This window comes from Drosophila eugracilis, unplaced genomic scaffold, assembly GCF_018153835.1.
Source record: "Drosophila eugracilis isolate 14026-0451.02 unplaced genomic scaffold, ASM1815383v1 contig_401, whole genome shotgun sequence".
In the NCBI taxonomy this organism is placed as follows: Eukaryota; Metazoa; Arthropoda; class Insecta; order Diptera; family Drosophilidae; genus Drosophila; species Drosophila eugracilis.
Genome location: NW_024573263.1, coordinates 954,822 through 970,549, shown reverse-complemented (window position 1 = coordinate 970,549; position 15,728 = coordinate 954,822). Strand labels below are relative to the sequence as shown.

At 40.9% G+C, this 15,728-nt stretch overlaps 6 protein-coding genes across 7 annotated transcripts; 2 read left to right on the top strand and 4 right to left on the bottom strand.

Moving 5' to 3' along the window:
- The first annotated feature begins 443 nt into the window (after positions 1 to 443).
- On the top strand, positions 444 to 3,091 carry LOC108116978 (carotenoid isomerooxygenase). Its single transcript, XM_017229139.2, has 4 exons — positions 444 to 597; positions 973 to 1,481; positions 1,568 to 2,600; positions 2,654 to 3,091. Exons 1-4 carry the CDS (start codon positions 553 to 555, stop codon positions 2,927 to 2,929), a joined length of 1,863 nt encoding a protein of 620 aa, XP_017084628.2. The 5' UTR covers positions 444 to 552; the 3' UTR covers positions 2,930 to 3,091.
- On the bottom strand, positions 2,931 to 4,987 carry LOC108116979 (adenosine deaminase 2). 2 transcript variants are annotated; one of them, XM_017229140.2, is made up of 6 exons: positions 4,799 to 4,987; positions 4,224 to 4,712; positions 3,992 to 4,161; positions 3,733 to 3,914; positions 3,542 to 3,678; positions 2,931 to 3,488 (listed from the first exon to the last, which is right to left on the bottom strand). In XM_017229140.2, the coding sequence occupies exons 1-6, from the start codon at positions 4,872 to 4,874 to the stop codon at positions 3,031 to 3,033; spliced, it is 1,512 nt and encodes a 503-aa protein (XP_017084629.1). In that variant the 5' UTR covers positions 4,875 to 4,987; the 3' UTR covers positions 2,931 to 3,030. The 2 variants fall into 2 exon arrangements, with proteins under 2 accessions (XP_017084629.1, XP_017084630.1); XM_017229141.2 differs by having other exon boundaries at positions 4,224 to 4,709; positions 4,799 to 4,986.
- Positions 4,988 to 6,553: 1,566 nt separating this feature from the next.
- LOC108116990 (adenosine deaminase 2) lies at positions 6,554 to 8,818 on the top strand. Its single transcript, XM_017229155.2, has 6 exons — positions 6,554 to 6,775; positions 6,950 to 7,447; positions 7,503 to 7,672; positions 7,916 to 8,097; positions 8,150 to 8,286; positions 8,341 to 8,818. Exons 1-6 carry the CDS (start codon positions 6,703 to 6,705, stop codon positions 8,802 to 8,804), a joined length of 1,524 nt encoding a protein of 507 aa, XP_017084644.2. The 5' UTR covers positions 6,554 to 6,702; the 3' UTR covers positions 8,805 to 8,818.
- Positions 8,819 to 8,839: 21 nt separating this feature from the next.
- On the bottom strand, positions 8,840 to 9,708 carry LOC108116992 (low molecular weight phosphotyrosine protein phosphatase 1). The gene is made up of 4 exons (XM_017229157.2): positions 9,620 to 9,708; positions 9,383 to 9,567; positions 9,147 to 9,320; positions 8,840 to 9,084 (listed from the first exon to the last, which is right to left on the bottom strand). The coding sequence occupies exons 1-4, from the start codon at positions 9,690 to 9,692 to the stop codon at positions 8,995 to 8,997; spliced, it is 522 nt and encodes a 173-aa protein (XP_017084646.1). The 5' UTR covers positions 9,693 to 9,708; the 3' UTR covers positions 8,840 to 8,994.
- Positions 9,709 to 9,711: 3 nt separating this feature from the next.
- Positions 9,712 to 10,573, bottom strand: LOC108116994 (low molecular weight phosphotyrosine protein phosphatase 1). The gene is given in 4 exon segments (XM_017229159.2): positions 9,712 to 9,797; positions 9,799 to 9,858; positions 10,011 to 10,360; positions 10,429 to 10,573. Coding segments are annotated over 4 exon segments (468 nt in total). The 5' UTR covers positions 10,460 to 10,573; the 3' UTR covers positions 9,712 to 9,770.
- A 40-nt stretch (positions 10,574 to 10,613) lies between these two features.
- LOC108116993 (low molecular weight phosphotyrosine protein phosphatase 2) lies at positions 10,614 to 11,527 on the bottom strand. Its single transcript, XM_017229158.2, has 3 exons — positions 11,338 to 11,527; positions 10,910 to 11,262; positions 10,614 to 10,729 (listed from the first exon to the last, which is right to left on the bottom strand). The coding sequence occupies exons 1-3, from the start codon at positions 11,381 to 11,383 to the stop codon at positions 10,634 to 10,636; spliced, it is 495 nt and encodes a 164-aa protein (XP_017084647.1). The 5' UTR covers positions 11,384 to 11,527; the 3' UTR covers positions 10,614 to 10,633.
- Between the last annotated feature and the right edge of the window lie 4,201 nt (positions 11,528 to 15,728).

Sequence of the window (15,728 nt, the reverse complement as noted above, 5' to 3'; positions counted from 1 at the left end):
TCGGTTTGGCTTCTGTTTCTGTGGAAGATACAAGATACTCAGTTACTTTGGAGCAAGGTCAGTCGAAAAAGTCAGTCAGTGGGGTGTATTAGATTTCCCTGCTCGACGGCAAGCACCACAAAATGTTGGTTAGTTCTACATATAGTTTAGCCTCTAGAAACACCCTCTCCCGCTTCTGGTTTGCCGAAGCGGCAAAAATGCTGAGCCACTTGTCTTTGCACCATTTGCCCATTGCAATGGGTCTCAGTTTGTCGTCAATGGTCGTATTCCACCGGCGTGGCTACGTCGACTGTCAATCAAAATTATGAATAATGCCGGGCCGGTTGCCTCCAATTGGCCGCCTTCTCCATCCACATGGCCCATCCATCCATCCAACCCCCACCTTAAAAGTGACTAGGTGCGAACCCCGCGGAGCACTTGCCAGTTGTCGTTCGGTTCTCATTGCAAGCGGACCGGCCACGTGAAATCGTTCGTTTTGGACTATTGCATCATACACAAGTTGAACTACCTTGACTCTAGCCTAAGGAGGTCCCCGGGACTCACACTTGGATTATGGCTGCTGGTGTCTTCAAGAGCTTTATGCGCGATTTCTTTGCGGTCAGTTAATAGACAAATTATCCACAACTCGATTTCAAACTAAAGAATTTTTAAAAATTTTATAAAAGATTTCCAAAATGTTTATAAAGCTTGCTGACAGAATTTGAAATGAAACAAAACTATTTTTAATTGCAAAAAAGTGTAGATTCATTTGTGTATATAGAGTAATTTGTTATACTAAGAGACCACTGTAGTCCAGACCCAATCATGCTCCTTGAGAAAATTTTCAGCTGATGAAATGTTTGGAATGTGGGAAATGTGGGGCCTCTAGCCGGCTGGATAATCCCTGCTAATCCACGGCAAAAGAGCAGCTGGCTTAGGGCGTTCAATCAATGCAGCCAAAACCGTTAAATCCAACCCTCCTTTACCTTACAGGTGAAATACGATGACCAGCAGAATGATCCCCAATCAGAGCGACTGGATGGCAGTGGACGTCATTATCCCAATTGCTCGTCGGATGTGTGGTTGCGATCCTGCGAACGTGAGATAGTAGATCCTATCGAAGGTCATCACACTGGACACATCCCCCGATGGATTAGCGGCAGTTTGCTGCGCAATGGACCCGGAAGTTGGAAAGTGGGGGATATGACTTTTGGCCATCTATTCGATTGCTCCGCACTGCTGCATCGGTTTGCCATTAAGAATGGCCGTGTGACCTACCAAAATCGTTTTGTAGATACGGAAACCCTCAGGAAGAATCGTTCTGCTCAGAGGATTGTGGTCACGGAGTTTGGAACTGCAGCTGTCCCAGATCCTTGTCACTCAATCTTCGACAGGTTTGCAGCCATTTTTCGACCGGACAGTGGAACTGATAACTCTATGATTTCCATTTACCCATTTGGAGACCAGTATTACACATTTACTGAGACACCTTTTATGCATCGGTAACTAGAAATTATATACCTTAGTATCAGATTTAGTTATATAAAATTATACAGAAGATTGGGTAAAACGAATTTTAATATTTCAGGATAAATCCCTGCACATTGGCTACCGAGGCGCGAATCTGCACCACCGACTTTGTTGGCGTGGTGAACCACACTTCACACCCCCATGTCATGCCCAGTGGCACTGTATACAATCTGGGTACCACAATGACCAGATCTGGACCAGCTTATACTATACTCTGCTTTCCACATGGTCGTCAGATGTTTGAGGATGCTCATGTGGTGGCCACTTTGCCATGCCGCTGGAAACTGCATCCTGGTTACATGCACACATTCGGATTGACGGATCACTTCTTTGTGATTGTGGAACAACCGCTGTCCGTTTCCCTAACGGAGTATATAAAAGCTCAGTTGAATAACCAGAATCTCTCCGCCTGTCTCAAGTGGTTTGAGGATCGTCCGACGCTCTTTCACCTTATAGATAGGGTATCAGGAAAGTTAGTTCAGACCTACGAATCGGAAGCCTTCTTCTATCTTCACATCATCAACTGCTTTGAGCAGGATGGCCACGTCGTGGTGGACATTTGCAGCTACAGGAATCCCGAGATGATTAACTGCATGTACCTGGAGGCCATTGCCAATATGCAAACCAATCCCAATTATGCTACACTCTTTCGGGGACGTCCTTTGAGATTTGTCCTGCCTTTGGGCACAATACCTCCATCAAGATCTGGAAAACGTGGTCTGGTCAAGTCTTTCTCCCTGGCTGGTCTGAGTTCTCCCCAAATTTCCCGAACAATGAAGCATTCGGTTTCTCAGTATGCTGATATTACCTATATGCCCACCAATGGCAAGCAGGATAGTCCTGGCAAAGAGAGTCCCAAAAGAGATGCCAAACGGAGTCGCTACGATGAGGAGAATTTGATTAACCTAGTGACCTTAGAAGGTAGTCAAGCTGAGGCATTCCAGGAAACGAGCGGAATCTTCCTGCGTCCGGAAATGCTCTGCGATTGGGGATGTGAGACGCCCAGGATATTTTACGAAAAGTACATGGGCAAGAACTATAGATACTTCTACGCCATTAGTTCCGATGTGGATGTAGAAAATCCGGGAACTGTAAGTACTTAGATTTCTTTACTAAGACTTTCTTAAATCCTTCATTTTAACAGCTCATCAAGGTGGATGTGTGGAAGAAATCCTGTCTGACCTGGTGTGAGGACAATGTGTATCCCAGTGAACCCATTTTTGTACCATCACCAGATCCCCAATCCGAGGATGATGGTGTCATCCTGGCCTCCATGGTTGTTGGTGGACTCAATGATCGCTATGTTGGCCTTATTGTACTCTGTGCCAAAACGATGACGGAACTGGGTCGTTGTGATTTCCATACCAATGGACCAGTGCCCAAGTGCCTCCATGGATGGTTTGCCCCCAATACGGTTTAGATTCTTAGTTTACTATTTATATGGGATGAATCTTGCCAAAGAGCTTTTAACCAAGAACCCAGTATTACACCTAGACTTAGACTAGTGACTTTTATATTAATTTAGAACTTTGGATTCAAGATATTTGCAATAAACTCCTGCCATTTGCGCTGGAAAACCCGATTGATCTTGCGCCGCTCATCCGAGGTTAGAACAGAGTATTTTATGGAATTCAAGGCCAGTTGCTTGAGGAAGCGCAGATCTGCTTCCGCCGGAGCCAAGGCCATGAAGGCGTAGTAAAAATCATAGCTAAGGCCTTTGGCTCCCCAGACTCCCGGATCGTCTGAGGAGATTACAATGGGGAAGTTCTCTGCAACCAGGAAGCTAGCTGGATGATTTCGCAGATCCCAAACGAAACCCAAAACCTGGTTGGAAATGGGGTTCACTTCGATGGCAATGTTACGCTTTTTGATGGTGGACCATAACTGTGGGTGTTTGGGCAGGGCAAAGGCGTGTCCTATGCGCTTGGTATTCAGGAGAATAGCGTCCATCATATTCCAGTCCGTCCGACCATTCCAGTCTAGGGGTTTAATAATGTTAAGATATTCGAAAATTTATTTTTGGGTTACTTACTTGTCTCGCCGGCGTGGAAGAAGTAGTTGGCCGTACTGGGAAGATCGGAAAGTTGGTTTATATACTTGTTCAGTGGATCTCCAGTATCCTCTTGGCCTATCAAATCGAATCCTATCACAAAGTTTGGCTTGGCATGGCTGTGGATAAGCCAAGGTTAATATAAAATTAGAAACATAAATTTTTAAACTTACTGTAGTTGTTTAAAAGTGGTTATGCGTCTTAACATCTCCTCTTCGGTGGCTCTATTCCGCTTTGCATAAATCACTTTGACACCCACGAAATCATGGTGCTTAGCCTTGAACTCCTCCACAATCCTTTCCAGTTCGTTGGCCACCTCCAAAGTGTTTAGAGTGCGATTGTTGTCGTCATAGAGCTGAATAAAAGGTTGGTACCAAGTTAACCTCAGAATTATATAATATTTTAAATAATTTTATAACAAAAAACACTAACAGGTGACAGGGAAGCTCTAATCTCAGCATAGATAATGTTGTCCTCACACAGTTCCTCCAGGAGTCGTTTGTGGTAGGCGCAATAGGTGGGTCGGTATTTGTAGAGACGATCCACAGTGGTGAAGATGTTCTCGAAGCGTTCCCAAATCTTCTTGCGGTTTGGCAAGAGGGCTATGCAAAGGAAAACAAATTTATAGGAAAAACTATGCAGAACTAACGAAGAGTATCTTCACCTTCAGGCCTTGGTCCGTGCATATTGATGTGCTTCTCCAACTGACGCTCATATTTGCCCCGATCTTCGGCATTGATCCTCTCGGTGCACACATTCTGGACTTCGCTATGACATCCAGCTTGATCGTAGGTGAAAACTAGCAGTCCATCCACATTGCGGCAGGTGTACAGATTGTTGGTGGTGGTCAGGTTCTGGATAATCCACCGGGATGTCACCATGCCCGTGTTATGACCATGCAAAAAGGCGCCTTTAGGCATCTTCTGAATCATCCTGAAAACCTCGCTCTGACGCACATACTGTCTACCCTGGAAGAAGTGCATCGCTGGAGCGTACTTTTCCGGCGTCTTAAGACCCTCCGCAATCTCCGCCCGCTTGGCGTTCATCAGTATGCTGTTGGCCTTCTCCTCGTCGGAAGTCAACCAAATGTTGCCACCTAATGAGGCCACTCTCTCTGCTTCCATAATCTGCTCTCTTAAGGTCTCATAGGCTGCTAGATAGAATATTTAATACAATTCTTATCATGATTAGTCCTTTTGGCTAGTTCTTTAAAGGAAGCTAAGATTTCCCGGAACTCACGTAGATCTCCGGCCTGTATTCTGCCTAGTAGAAACACCATAGAGGCAAACAAAACTCCCAGCACCAACATCACCATACAGTTAATCTCAGTTCCGTTTTTTCCAGAATATACGCCGTACTTTTTTCGATCCGCGTCTCTTGGCGATCGCCAGCCTACTGATAGTGCCTCCCTCTTGAAATACTGACCCGTATACGACTTGTGCAATTTCCACGCTGATCATGATCTTGGTCGCTGTGGCAGCAGCAGAGGCATCTATCTGGTGCAGTTCAATGACGGGGATTAGTCCGCTCCGGAATGGGGCGCGAAATGTTTGAATGCCCCCGGGTTGGCACTTTCGTTGACACTGGCCCCTCAACCAATTTGCAAATAAATTTCATGACGTAGCATGGTCAGTGCCAAAATGCCCTACACAAATAGCTATACTGTATATATATTTTTAGGAAAAGCTTAACACATACTATATAGGGCATTACGAGGAACCACATTGCCGAACATCTATGCTATACTGATAAGTAATGCTATATTTTTATACACATATGTAAATACATCGGGTTAGTGGGTATATTTTTGCATATTGTTGACTAACCCAATTTGCGCTCTGTTTACCCGCCGAAATTATACTTGACATTGAACGTGAAATGGGGGCATCAGGCCATCGATCATATAAAAGAGAAATCTCCTGGAAATAAAATCTCTATCATGAGAACTTTTTAAATTCTGTAATATTTGAATACATTATTTAAAGTTGGAATCAATCATAGATATTATGGATTAACAAACTTAGTTAAGTTTAACTCGTTGATTTAATTCTAAACTATACTAGAAAAGAGGGCATCAGTTCATCGATCATTGAAAGGTAATCATGTATAATCTTGTGTAATATTTATTATTAATTATTAAGACAACATCTTCCATTACTTTTTCTTCTACTTTTATGAGAAATTTGACAATCTTATCAGTTTTTAGCACATTTTTAGGATGTTATTTGAGGAATCCAAACTTGTAACTTTAATGAATAGGTTTGTAATCTTCTACGTGTTAATTTCCTTATCACAATATTTGCTTATGAATTTGTTTCTAGTAATAACAAAAGCAGCTTGATGACAAAACAATATTATTCCCTTAACAATATAATATTGAAACAAATCAACGAAAAGTAAACATTACATGTCATTTTCGAGCAACCTTTTTTTGGTGTTTAAGCAGGGATAATTGACACATCTGTTATTACCGTAAATAAGCATCTCAAACCCCTCTATAAGGTCGGAGCACTCGAGGAACTTGTAATTCCATCGTCGTATGCTGTTAGAAACCAACAACCGCGTCCGCCAACGTCAGTGAAAATTTGCCAAAATAGCAAAAAAAAAAAAAATTAAAAATCAGTGAACTATGGGCGCGCGCGCGCTTCTTCGTTATTTTAAATCACTTAATATGCGCGGGAGGCATTCAATCACACAGCCGCAATCATAGATCTAAAACAAAAAAATGATATTCAAACAATCCAGCTATTAGAATGAATTTGTTTCGGCAATTCGCTTCGAGCGTTCGGGAGCGTTTTCAACCGTTAAGAGTCTCGCGGAGGTTTTTTGGCCCCCTAACAGCTACACCTCTGGTCTAATCTTTTAATGAGCATGGGCTTCGCTGAATGATTTTGTCACAATTATAGTTTGTTTTTTGTTTTCTTCGCCCGAACAGCAGTTGGAACACCCGCTTCCGACGATGGTATCCACAGTTCTAATCGGACACTTCGGGCGAACGGTCACAGAAAAAGAGAAAATACGTTCCCAAGTTCAGAGTCAATAAATATAAAGTCAACGTGCCTGGGTGTCAATATTTGGATAGTGAACTCATTAGCTATAAAGGACTGACAAATAAATCGTGGATATAGTAGAAATCCTTTAACATGATGAAGAGATTGCTGTTTTGTATAGTGTTCCTGGTTTTACACCTTCAAATCCAGGCACAAACCACGCTTAGTATGTTTTAAGAAAGTTATTTTTAAAGGGATTTGTTTTAAAGAACTTTATATATATATTATGATGTTTCTTATGAATCGTTGTGAAACATAAACCCCCTCCATTCCATTAATAACATAAACTTTTAAACTTATATTTGTGTTTTCATTTAAATTTTATAAAATCCTACCATAGGCTACGAACAAGCTCGCCAGGCTGTTCTCTTAGCGGAGGAGGAGCTCATGACTGGTGGACACACATATCTAAACTCCCAGGAGGCCAAAGTCGATGACATATTCATGGAGTACAAACTGGGAGAGTTGTCCCAAGGATTTCGAAATGCAGAGCAGAATGCAGCAGCCTTGCATTTCTTTAAGGCCAAGCCACTGATCGATAGAAGCGGAGTCTTTCGTTTTCTGCAGAAGATGCCTAAGGGAGCGGTGCTCCATCTTCACAATACCGCCTCCGTGAGTTCCAAGTGGGTAGTAGATGATTTATCGTACATGCCTGGATTATTGCGCTGCACTACAGCTACGGGACGGAGTGTTCTGACTTTTAGAAGGACACCTAAGGAGCACAAATGTCAGTCGGATTATGTCCGAGTGTCTGATGAGCGTCGCAACTCCTTGGATCGCCGGATCTATGATCAGAATTTCGAAAGACTGATCAACTTATATACCCCAGTTCCAGAGCGTAAGTTGGGGTAATCATTCAGTGACTAGTCCTTGATAAATCAATGTTTTTATAGTGGAGTTTCCTACAATTACCCAAGTTTGGGATCGGTTCCAGGATATGTTTGATATCATAGGCGATGCCCTAACCTATTTGCCCGCCTTTCGAGCTTATCACTGGCAAATGCTGGAGGAGCTTTACAATGATAATGTGATGTATGCTGAGATTCGCACTAGTTGCAAAACGGTTAGTAACGGATGGTATTTGGCTTAAATATGCTTATAGCCTAATGTAAGTCAAGGTATTAAAAAAGAAGACTATATTTTATAACTTCCATATAAGGTATCTGTCAAAAACAATGAGAAAGTAAAAAGCGAAATATTGGAATTTCCCACAATACTGAGTCACGCAAGAATAACGAATTCTATAGAAACTATATACCTATCATCTAGTTAGTCAAAACTAATTACTCTTCTCTTCTCTTCTTAGCTGTATGACGCCAGTGGTCGAACTTTTTCCCGAGAGCGTACCATCCGTGAACTGTACTCTCTAAATGAGAAGTTTGTGAAGCTGCATCCCGACTTTCTGGGAATCAAAATTATTGTTGCAGTCTATCGTGGCTATGAAATGGATCAGCTTAGGGAAACAGTAGAAGAATTCAGGCATTTGCAGTAAGTTGTGAAGAATAAATTAGGAATTTATACTTTCATAGACATTTTACAGCCACGCACTGCCTCACTTTGTGGTGGGTTTTGACTTGGTGGGTCAGGAGGACAAGGGAAAGCCACTATATGCTCTATTGTCTGCCCTGAGGGATTTGCCGCCAACAGCTCGTCTTTTCCTGCACGGAGGAGAGACCAGTAAGTGGTAGAATCATATAATATTCCCAAAAACATAGTGATTTTTCGTTCCAGATTGGTTCGGTGCCTCAACGGACATCAATCTTCTGGATGCGCTGCTGCTTAACACCACTCGTATTGGCCATGGTTATGCTCTGGCCAAGCATCCGATACTCCTAAATGCCGTCAAGTCCCGTCAGATTGCCGTGGAGGTTAGTCCCATTTCGAACCAGGTGCTGCATTTGGTTTGGGACCTCCGTAATCATCCAGGTGCCCAATATCTCTCTCTTGATGTGCCCATTGTGATATGCAGCGATGATCCTGGTTTCTGGAATGCCAAGGGTTTGAGTTATGATTTTTACTATGCCATCATGAGTCTGGCTCCTAACAATGCGGGCTTAAGAATTCTGAAGACTTTGGTGTGGAACTCGGTAAAGTTTTCCACGCTGACGGAGGAGGAAAAGACGCGAGCCTTCCAAATTCTGGAGCTTACCTGGTCGAGATTTATAGACAAGGTTTTGGAGGGCAGTGTATTTTAAGAGAACTTTTAATGGTAAATAAACAACCAAAGAAGTGAAGGTATTTTTGTGTGCTATTTCTTATTAAAAAAAAATTAACATATAGAATTTCAGGATCCTTATTTAAATAAAGTATATTTTGCCTAAAATGACACTGCTTTTCTAAAAGATGAATGTATTTCCAAGCAGAAACTCTTTTTAATTTATTATCTTATTTATTATCTGCAAAGTTCTGCAAAAATCGCTCGCAGCTTTCTTGAATTTGCAGAAAAGCAGTGTGAAAACCTCCCATGCCTTGACTCTGTGGAAAAGTAAACATTTTTAGTTAAACATACACAACCAAATTAAGATAATTCAAGTTACGAAATAGGGATCCTGAATGATCTCATCCTCCTTGCGTCCAATATAGCTTCCCAGCAATTGAATCTTGCACTTAGGGTTGGGACTAAGCCCAGCTGCCATTTGCTGAAGTTCCAACAGGTTGCTGTCGTCCATTGCAAAAACATAATCAAAGTCATAAAAGTCTTGGACAGTTATCTAAATAAAATAATCGAAGTATTACAAGGCTGAAGCATGATGTTGAAAGTTATTTATATTACCATGCGACCCAAATGATTGGTCTTAAGACCATGTTGCTTCAGTAATTGTTGCCCTCGTGCTTGGGGCTCTTTGCCCACATTCCAATTCCTGAGACCAGCGCTATCGACATGCCAATTCTCAAGATTCCTCTTTAGTACTAAATGCTTGAGTATAGCCTCGGCCATTGGCGAGCGACAGGTGTTCCCTTAAATATATATTTAAATTGGTGTTTTAAACATTTAATTGTTGTCACTAACCAATGCACACAAACAGAACCTTCATTTTGACACTTGGAACTGCAAGTTCCGATGAATAGTATAGCTGATTCATTTAATAATATATAAACCGGTTCACGTTTTGTATCAGCTTTTATTAGTTTATCTATATCACAAAATCATTACATATCATTTACTTCTGTAGGCGTTCTTTCATGAAAGGCGGCACAGGACACGACGCACTGCTGATAGGCGGTCTCAAAGCCTTCAGCTCCACGTTCCTGAAAGAAGAAATTTAGGGTCATACTTAGGTCGAAACTTGCAAAATAGTTTACGGATTTTTGTAGCTAAAATTCTACCATTATCATATTATATCCTATATCTCTAGCATAATATAGAATGTAAACTACGTAATTTGGAAAAATAATCTTACATAGTAAGGGTCCTCGATGATGCGGTTCTTCTTCTCCAGGCCAAAATCGCCAAGCAAAAGAAGCTCTGCCTTGGAGTCCTTGGGAGCTAGACGCCTCAGTTCGCTCATGTTATCGTCGTCCATGCCAAAAATGTAGTCAAACTCCGAGAAGTCCTGCTTCTTGATCTGACGAACGATGTGGGTGCACTTGAGGCCATGCTTTTGCAGGGTGCTAATGGCCCTGGGATCAGCACGGTTACCCACGTGCCAGCCTCCAATGGCCGCGCTGTCCACCTCTACGTCCTTGACCTTGGCCTTTTCCAGTGTGTCAACCATCACGACCTCAGCAATGGGAGATCGGCAGATGTTGCCTGCAATGTCAGAGGTTCACCTTTTTAAACTGCAAGTTATATTTCAATGAACTATATATCTTTATTACCCAAACAAATCATTAGCACTTTTTTGACCATCTTCAAAACAATTTACACTTCTTTTACAAACAAATTTTGTGTGTTGATTTTTTCCGGCTGACGAGCGAGGGTTCCGAATCTTCCAGCCCTGGATATTGATAGCAGTTGGCAACGCGAGCCACCAGCTGTTGCCGGCCGGATGACTTAACCCGTAGGTGGTTTTTGGGCGTTGATTTAAATAATTTGCTTTAGGCGCGCTTGAATCAGAAAATTCTGGCACGCTATTTTGCATTGTTGGTAAATTTTCTCAAATGCTGCTTCGCCAATATTCTGTAGTTAAAAAAATTTTTTTTTTTTAATTTTAGGAATTTTATATAATAAGCTTAAAATTAAATTGTTAACTTAATTTAAAATTAATTTTAATAAATACATATATATATTTTACCGAGTCGAAGACTCCAATGATATTATTAGTAGTTTAAATATTATTTTCTAAAAACTTTTTCTCACATAATAAGGATCTTCAATGACGCGTTCATCCGGCTTTAGTCCAAAGTCTCCCAGCATTAGCACCTTGGCAGTGGAATAATCCGGAGCCATTCTCTTCAAGGCGGCCAGATTGCTCCGATCCATGCCGAAGATATAGTCGAACTTTAGGAAATCCTCGGGAGTCAGAATTCTTGCTGCTCCACAATATTGGATATTGTGGTTAGCCAGGACATTCAGGGCTCGGTCATCTGGACTGCATCCACAATGCCATCCTTCAATGCCGGCGCTCTCCACGTGCCACTCCCCCTGCAGACCAGCCCTTTGAACGACGTCACGCATAACAGCCTCGGCAATTGGGGAGCGGCAAAGGTTGCCTGCTTGTGCAGTCCATTTGCATATTAATTAACGAAATTTTCAAGGATTATAAGGAGTAAAATTGAGTTACGCACCCACGCAAACCATAAGCACGTGGTTCTTCTGAGATCTCTTTCCCATGTCTCACAGTTGGATATTTTTGGGATTGGCCTTTAAATTCACGAATTCAATTCACTAGGAAATTTGATAGGAGTTGATGATGCAACAGTAAATATGTGTGGTTAAGTACAAAAGTGTTCAAAAAACTTCTGAAGAAAAATATGTATTTATATATACATTAATATCTAAATGACAAGAAAAACAAGTAACAATTTGTTCCAAATTTAGCTGGTTTAACTTTTTTATTACAAAACTGAATAGGAAGTTATATTTATCAAAGATATTTTAAGCAATTGTATAGAAAATTTCAAATCACAGTCTTTAAATACAAAATTCATCACCGCAATCAAGTAAACACCTCTGAGATATAAACAATCTCCGGATTAGCCTGCACCCTTTAGTCAGCCTTTAGTTTGGGAACACAGTTCCGTTGTCAAGTGATGCCTGGCTGGAGATCACACCTCTGGCACTTCCGGCTGCCTGTACTGCATGCAGCATGCAGCACATCCTTAGCTTGTTTACCTACCCTACGTATTTACTCCGAAACTCTGTCTAAAAAGTGCGCTCAAAGCAACTTTAACTATTAGCATTTAATTAAAGTTCATTTGCCGGGCGACAGCCGAGGTCACCACACCATCTACCACCCACTTTGTCTGAGGGAGAACTTTTGCCCCAGAGGAATGGTGTTTTGGTTTGCCCATGAACATGCTAGGTGGTGCACCTGCTGCTCAAAGGACAGGCTGCTTTTGTGGTCCTCAAATGTGTAATGACTGTCAAGGAGATGAGGTCCCTGGGTTGGGTGTGAACTTAAAGCGGATGACCAGGTCTCCCTCTCTCTATATAAACTTGCTTTTTAAATAAATTCGTTTAGAGTTTTATGCAAATTGTAGACAACCAACGGGAGGCAAACAAAAGCCAGACGAAATGCATGTGGACAAACTTTGGTAGTTGTTGATGTTGCTGTGGATGATGTTGTTGTTGCTGTTGCTTTTCCTGGCAGTTGGGGGCGGCTTTGATGGCATCAAAGTGAGCTTGTCGTTGTGCAGACAAATGTTACGTACTCTCGTCACACTCTTACGTATGCAAATGTCCCTTGCCGGCGCAGTGCTGCAGTGCGTCCTCCACAATTGACAATTGTTGAAAATGCAAATGGAAATGGAAATGCCAAGACATGTGCCCAACAGCCACACCAGCAATTCATACATATGGCATGGATAATGGTGGAATGGTTGTATGAATGTAGGGGGCAGGTAGGAGAGGTGGTCGTTGAGATAAAGAGGTAAAGACAAATGCAAAGGCGTTGTCTGTACTATCATCATCCGGCGACGACATCTCCTCAGATAAGATAAACGATGGCAAAGTCAACAACAACAACTAGTAAAGGGGCACATGAACTATGAAAAATGGGGTGTAAGTTCCAAAACATAAAAAAGTTTCAAATACAAAAATGCGAAATCTTAAAAAATCTTATAATAATATGGTTAATTTAAACTTACAGATCTCCATACTTTGGCTAATAGCATTTAAAACTAAGTTATTCCACTTTCTTCCTGATTTTTAATTAATTAAGCCAAAGAATTCTTAATGTTTTTGTAAGATTAACTTTTTAAAAGGCAACCAATTATTAGAAAAATTGACCATTAAATCATTTTTAAGATATTATGAAAACCAGATAGAGTTTTGTTAATTTTTATAGTTTTTTAAGTAATTAATCCTAAAAAATCATAAATAACTTAATTAGAAATCTCAAACATTTCTTTAAGTGCCCAAGGAAAGGGTCAATGTAAATAGATGAAAACGTTATTCGTAGCCCACCGCAGGCCGAAATAAATTCTCAAGTGCAAATGAGGTAAATGACAAGAGGTAACAAACCATCATAACCTCTGACCTGCCTCAATGCCTCCTAGCGACCCAAAAACTCCCACTCTGTCAAGCAGTTGACAGTCGAGAGCAAACATGTCCGAGATGAACATCCATTTTGCATTTGGCAAATGAAAAGCGGGAAAGCTACAACTGACGTAGTAGCTGGCAGACAGCTTGTCTATGCATCAAGCCATCTCTGTATATCTGAGCCTGTATCTGGTATCTGGAAGCTGGTATCTGGTCTCTGCTATCCGTATCTTTTCCTCCCTCCGTCTGCCTTTTGCAGCTTCATCAAATATTTAGCGCCAGCCAGGCGGCTTCATCTCGAGGGGCAGGGAAGGAGGGACAAATAAGCGCATTCATTGTGTTCGTTCAGTGTAAATACGAAACGGATGTAGCACTGCTTGGAAAATAACAACTTTGAAAACTAAACAGTTCCACTCGACTGCTGGAATACTGTAGAATTTAATATTATTATTTTTGTTTTTATATTTTGATATCTTAATAAATAAAAGAAAAGTCTTGAATTGATGTAGATCTATCTATAATCTTTGGACTTCATTGAACGATTCATAACATTTTTCTAAAACATTTATTATAAATATTACAATAAAATAAAACACACGTCTTGAAATTCAGGAAAATATAGAAATTTAGATAGTTAGTAACATTATTCTATGTTGTTACAGGATTAATATGTGCTATAGTAAAATATATTTTCTTAATTATAAATATCATCCATTTATCTTCAACTTAAGGTTAGGAAGATATTAATACTAATAAAATCTAATAAAAATATTGAAAAAATCTAGAAATATGTATGAGTAATATTATCTATTATTTAAAGTGACATTGGAAGTATATATTACAGATTACATAAAGCCAAATTATTATAGGAATCTTTTATAAAACAATGTGTTTTTATGTTTTTGAGGTTTCTTTGGACTTTTTTCATATAATTTCCTTTAGAACTTTATTGATTCCCAAATGATGAACAGTTCTGTTAGTTTTCTTTAAGAAATCACAACATTTTATAAGTTAAAGTGAATTTGAATATATGTTTATCAGGTTCAGGAACTGCCAAGTTACCGATCTCAAAACTAATGAATAAAACAAACTTTATGTGGAATCGATTTTAGTCCCTGTTTATACGCAAATTTAATAATCCTCCCACACCACGACATAAACTCAATATACCCCTGCAGGCAGATGCTATGTAGAGAGAGCAGGCGAACTACCCTACAACAAATTGGGGGTGTGGGCAGTGCCAACGACCAACGAGCAGCAGCAGCACCAACAACAACAACCGGCACAGCCAAAAAGCCGGCAACAACAAACGCCCGCACTCCAACGGCAACATGTATCTACCGTTTCAGCAACATTGCATTTGCCATTATGTTGTATGTGTGAGTTTTTATCTCGCCACTACTTCAATTGTTGCCAAGAAGCAATTCCCAGCAACATTACCAGCATTTCGAAAACTTGTTTTCAACGTAGTTAGTCTTAGAGCGGGAGAGCGATTGTGTAAGTATGCGTATCGTTTTATGTTCTCCTCTCCTCTCTCCTACCTGTTTGTTGATGTTGCTGATGGCTAGCAACATGTTGAGAATACACCAATAGCGCCAGTGCGGTCGAAAAGGAAAACAAACTACTTTGAGACTTCGACGCAGGTGGACGTGTCCGAGAGTGCGGGAGAATTAGAGAGTTAGAGTGTGTAAGAGAGAGGGCTAAACGCGAGCGGAAAGTAAGCGGACCGCGCTTTAAAAACAACAACATCAGCGGCAGTTCAGTGTTTGTCTTTAGTTTTATGGCGCACGCTTCGCGTCAGGTAGTTTTTCAAATACATATATATACCCCTACAAATATATATATATGTGATTTCTTGTGATTCGTCTCGCGGCAATGTTTTACGGCTGACAAAACCATCGAGCGTGTAAAGGTTGTACTAACCGTTGAAAATATAAAAGTGCTAGTGTTTACCCTTATTTTTTGCCGGGATTACTCATCATCGCATCGGCACATCGCCATCATCATCACAATCATAATCATCGTTGCTGCTTACAAGCTGCCAACTTTACGAAAACCCAAAAACCAGTATCTCCTCTGAGCCCAAGTATCTGCAAGATACGTGAGGCAGTCCAGACCACATATTGGAATTTACTTAACACGTATGCAACGAACGCACACACCAATACCACAGCAACACGCTAGTATCAACAACGAGCGGTACCCATTGGATTTTGGACAAACTACAGAGTAGGTAAGGATCGTCTGTAATCGGGATCTCTTTTCTTGAGAAACTAAAATGCTCACAAATTCACTTGCCCTTTTCCACCCTCAACGTGAAAACCCTAATGATTTCGACCTAATACAAGTTGGCTACCTGTTTCGGATTGACCCTGGATTTCCCCATTAAAGCCGCTAGAAGATTTTACTGCACATAATATCAGGAAAGCTATGGGCTATTTATAAATTTATACCCTGCCTTCTTTTTTTTTTGTTG

What these genes read in the sequence shown, in the direction of transcription:
- LOC108116978 (XM_017229139.2), top strand. Translation starts at nt 553, where the DNA reads ATGGCTGCTGGTGTCTTCAAGAGCTTTATGCGCGATTTCTTTGCG. An exon ending in TTATGCGCGATTTCTTTGCG is followed by an intron (nt 598 to 972) that starts GTCAGTTAATAG and finishes TTTACCTTACAG; the next exon opens with GTGAAATACGATGACCAGCA. An exon ending in GAGACACCTTTTATGCATCG is followed by an intron (nt 1,482 to 1,567) that starts GTAACTAGAAAT and finishes TTAATATTTCAG; the next exon opens with GATAAATCCCTGCACATTGG.
- LOC108116979 (XM_017229140.2), bottom strand. Translation starts at nt 4,874, where the DNA reads ATGGTGATGTTGGTGCTGGGAGTTTTGTTTGCCTCTATGGTGTTTCTA. An exon ending in GCACGGACCAAGGCCTGAAG is followed by an intron (nt 4,162 to 4,223) that starts GTGAAGATACTC and finishes TCCTTTGCATAG; the next exon opens with CCCTCTTGCCAAACCGCAAG. An exon ending in CTTCCACGCCGGCGAGACAA is followed by an intron (nt 3,489 to 3,541) that starts GTAAGTAACCCA and finishes TTAAACCCCTAG; the next exon opens with ACTGGAATGGTCGGACGGAC.
- LOC108116990 (XM_017229155.2), top strand. Translation starts at nt 6,703, where the DNA reads ATGATGAAGAGATTGCTGTTTTGTATAGTGTTCCTGGTTTTACACCTT. An exon ending in GAAGAATTCAGGCATTTGCA is followed by an intron (nt 8,098 to 8,149) that starts GTAAGTTGTGAA and finishes GACATTTTACAG; the next exon opens with CCACGCACTGCCTCACTTTG. An exon ending in CCTGCACGGAGGAGAGACCA is followed by an intron (nt 8,287 to 8,340) that starts GTAAGTGGTAGA and finishes TTTTCGTTCCAG; the next exon opens with ATTGGTTCGGTGCCTCAACG.
- LOC108116992 (XM_017229157.2), bottom strand. Translation starts at nt 9,692, where the DNA reads ATGAATCAGCTATACTATTCATCGGAACTTGCAGTTCCAAGTGTCAAA. An exon ending in GGTTCTGTTTGTGTGCATTG is followed by an intron (nt 9,568 to 9,619) that starts GTTAGTGACAAC and finishes TATATATTTAAG; the next exon opens with GGAACACCTGTCGCTCGCCA. An exon ending in TCATTCAGGATCCCTATTTC is followed by an intron (nt 9,085 to 9,146) that starts GTAACTTGAATT and finishes ACTTTTCCACAG; the next exon opens with AGTCAAGGCATGGGAGGTTT.
- LOC108116993 (XM_017229158.2), bottom strand. Translation starts at nt 11,383, where the DNA reads ATGGGAAAGAGATCTCAGAAGAACCACGTGCTTATGGTTTGCGTGG. An exon ending in CGTGCTTATGGTTTGCGTGG is followed by an intron (nt 11,263 to 11,337) that starts GTGCGTAACTCA and finishes CTGCACAAGCAG; the next exon opens with GCAACCTTTGCCGCTCCCCA. An exon ending in TCATTGAAGATCCTTATTAT is followed by an intron (nt 10,730 to 10,909) that starts GTGAGAAAAAGT and finishes TTTTAACTACAG; the next exon opens with AATATTGGCGAAGCAGCATT.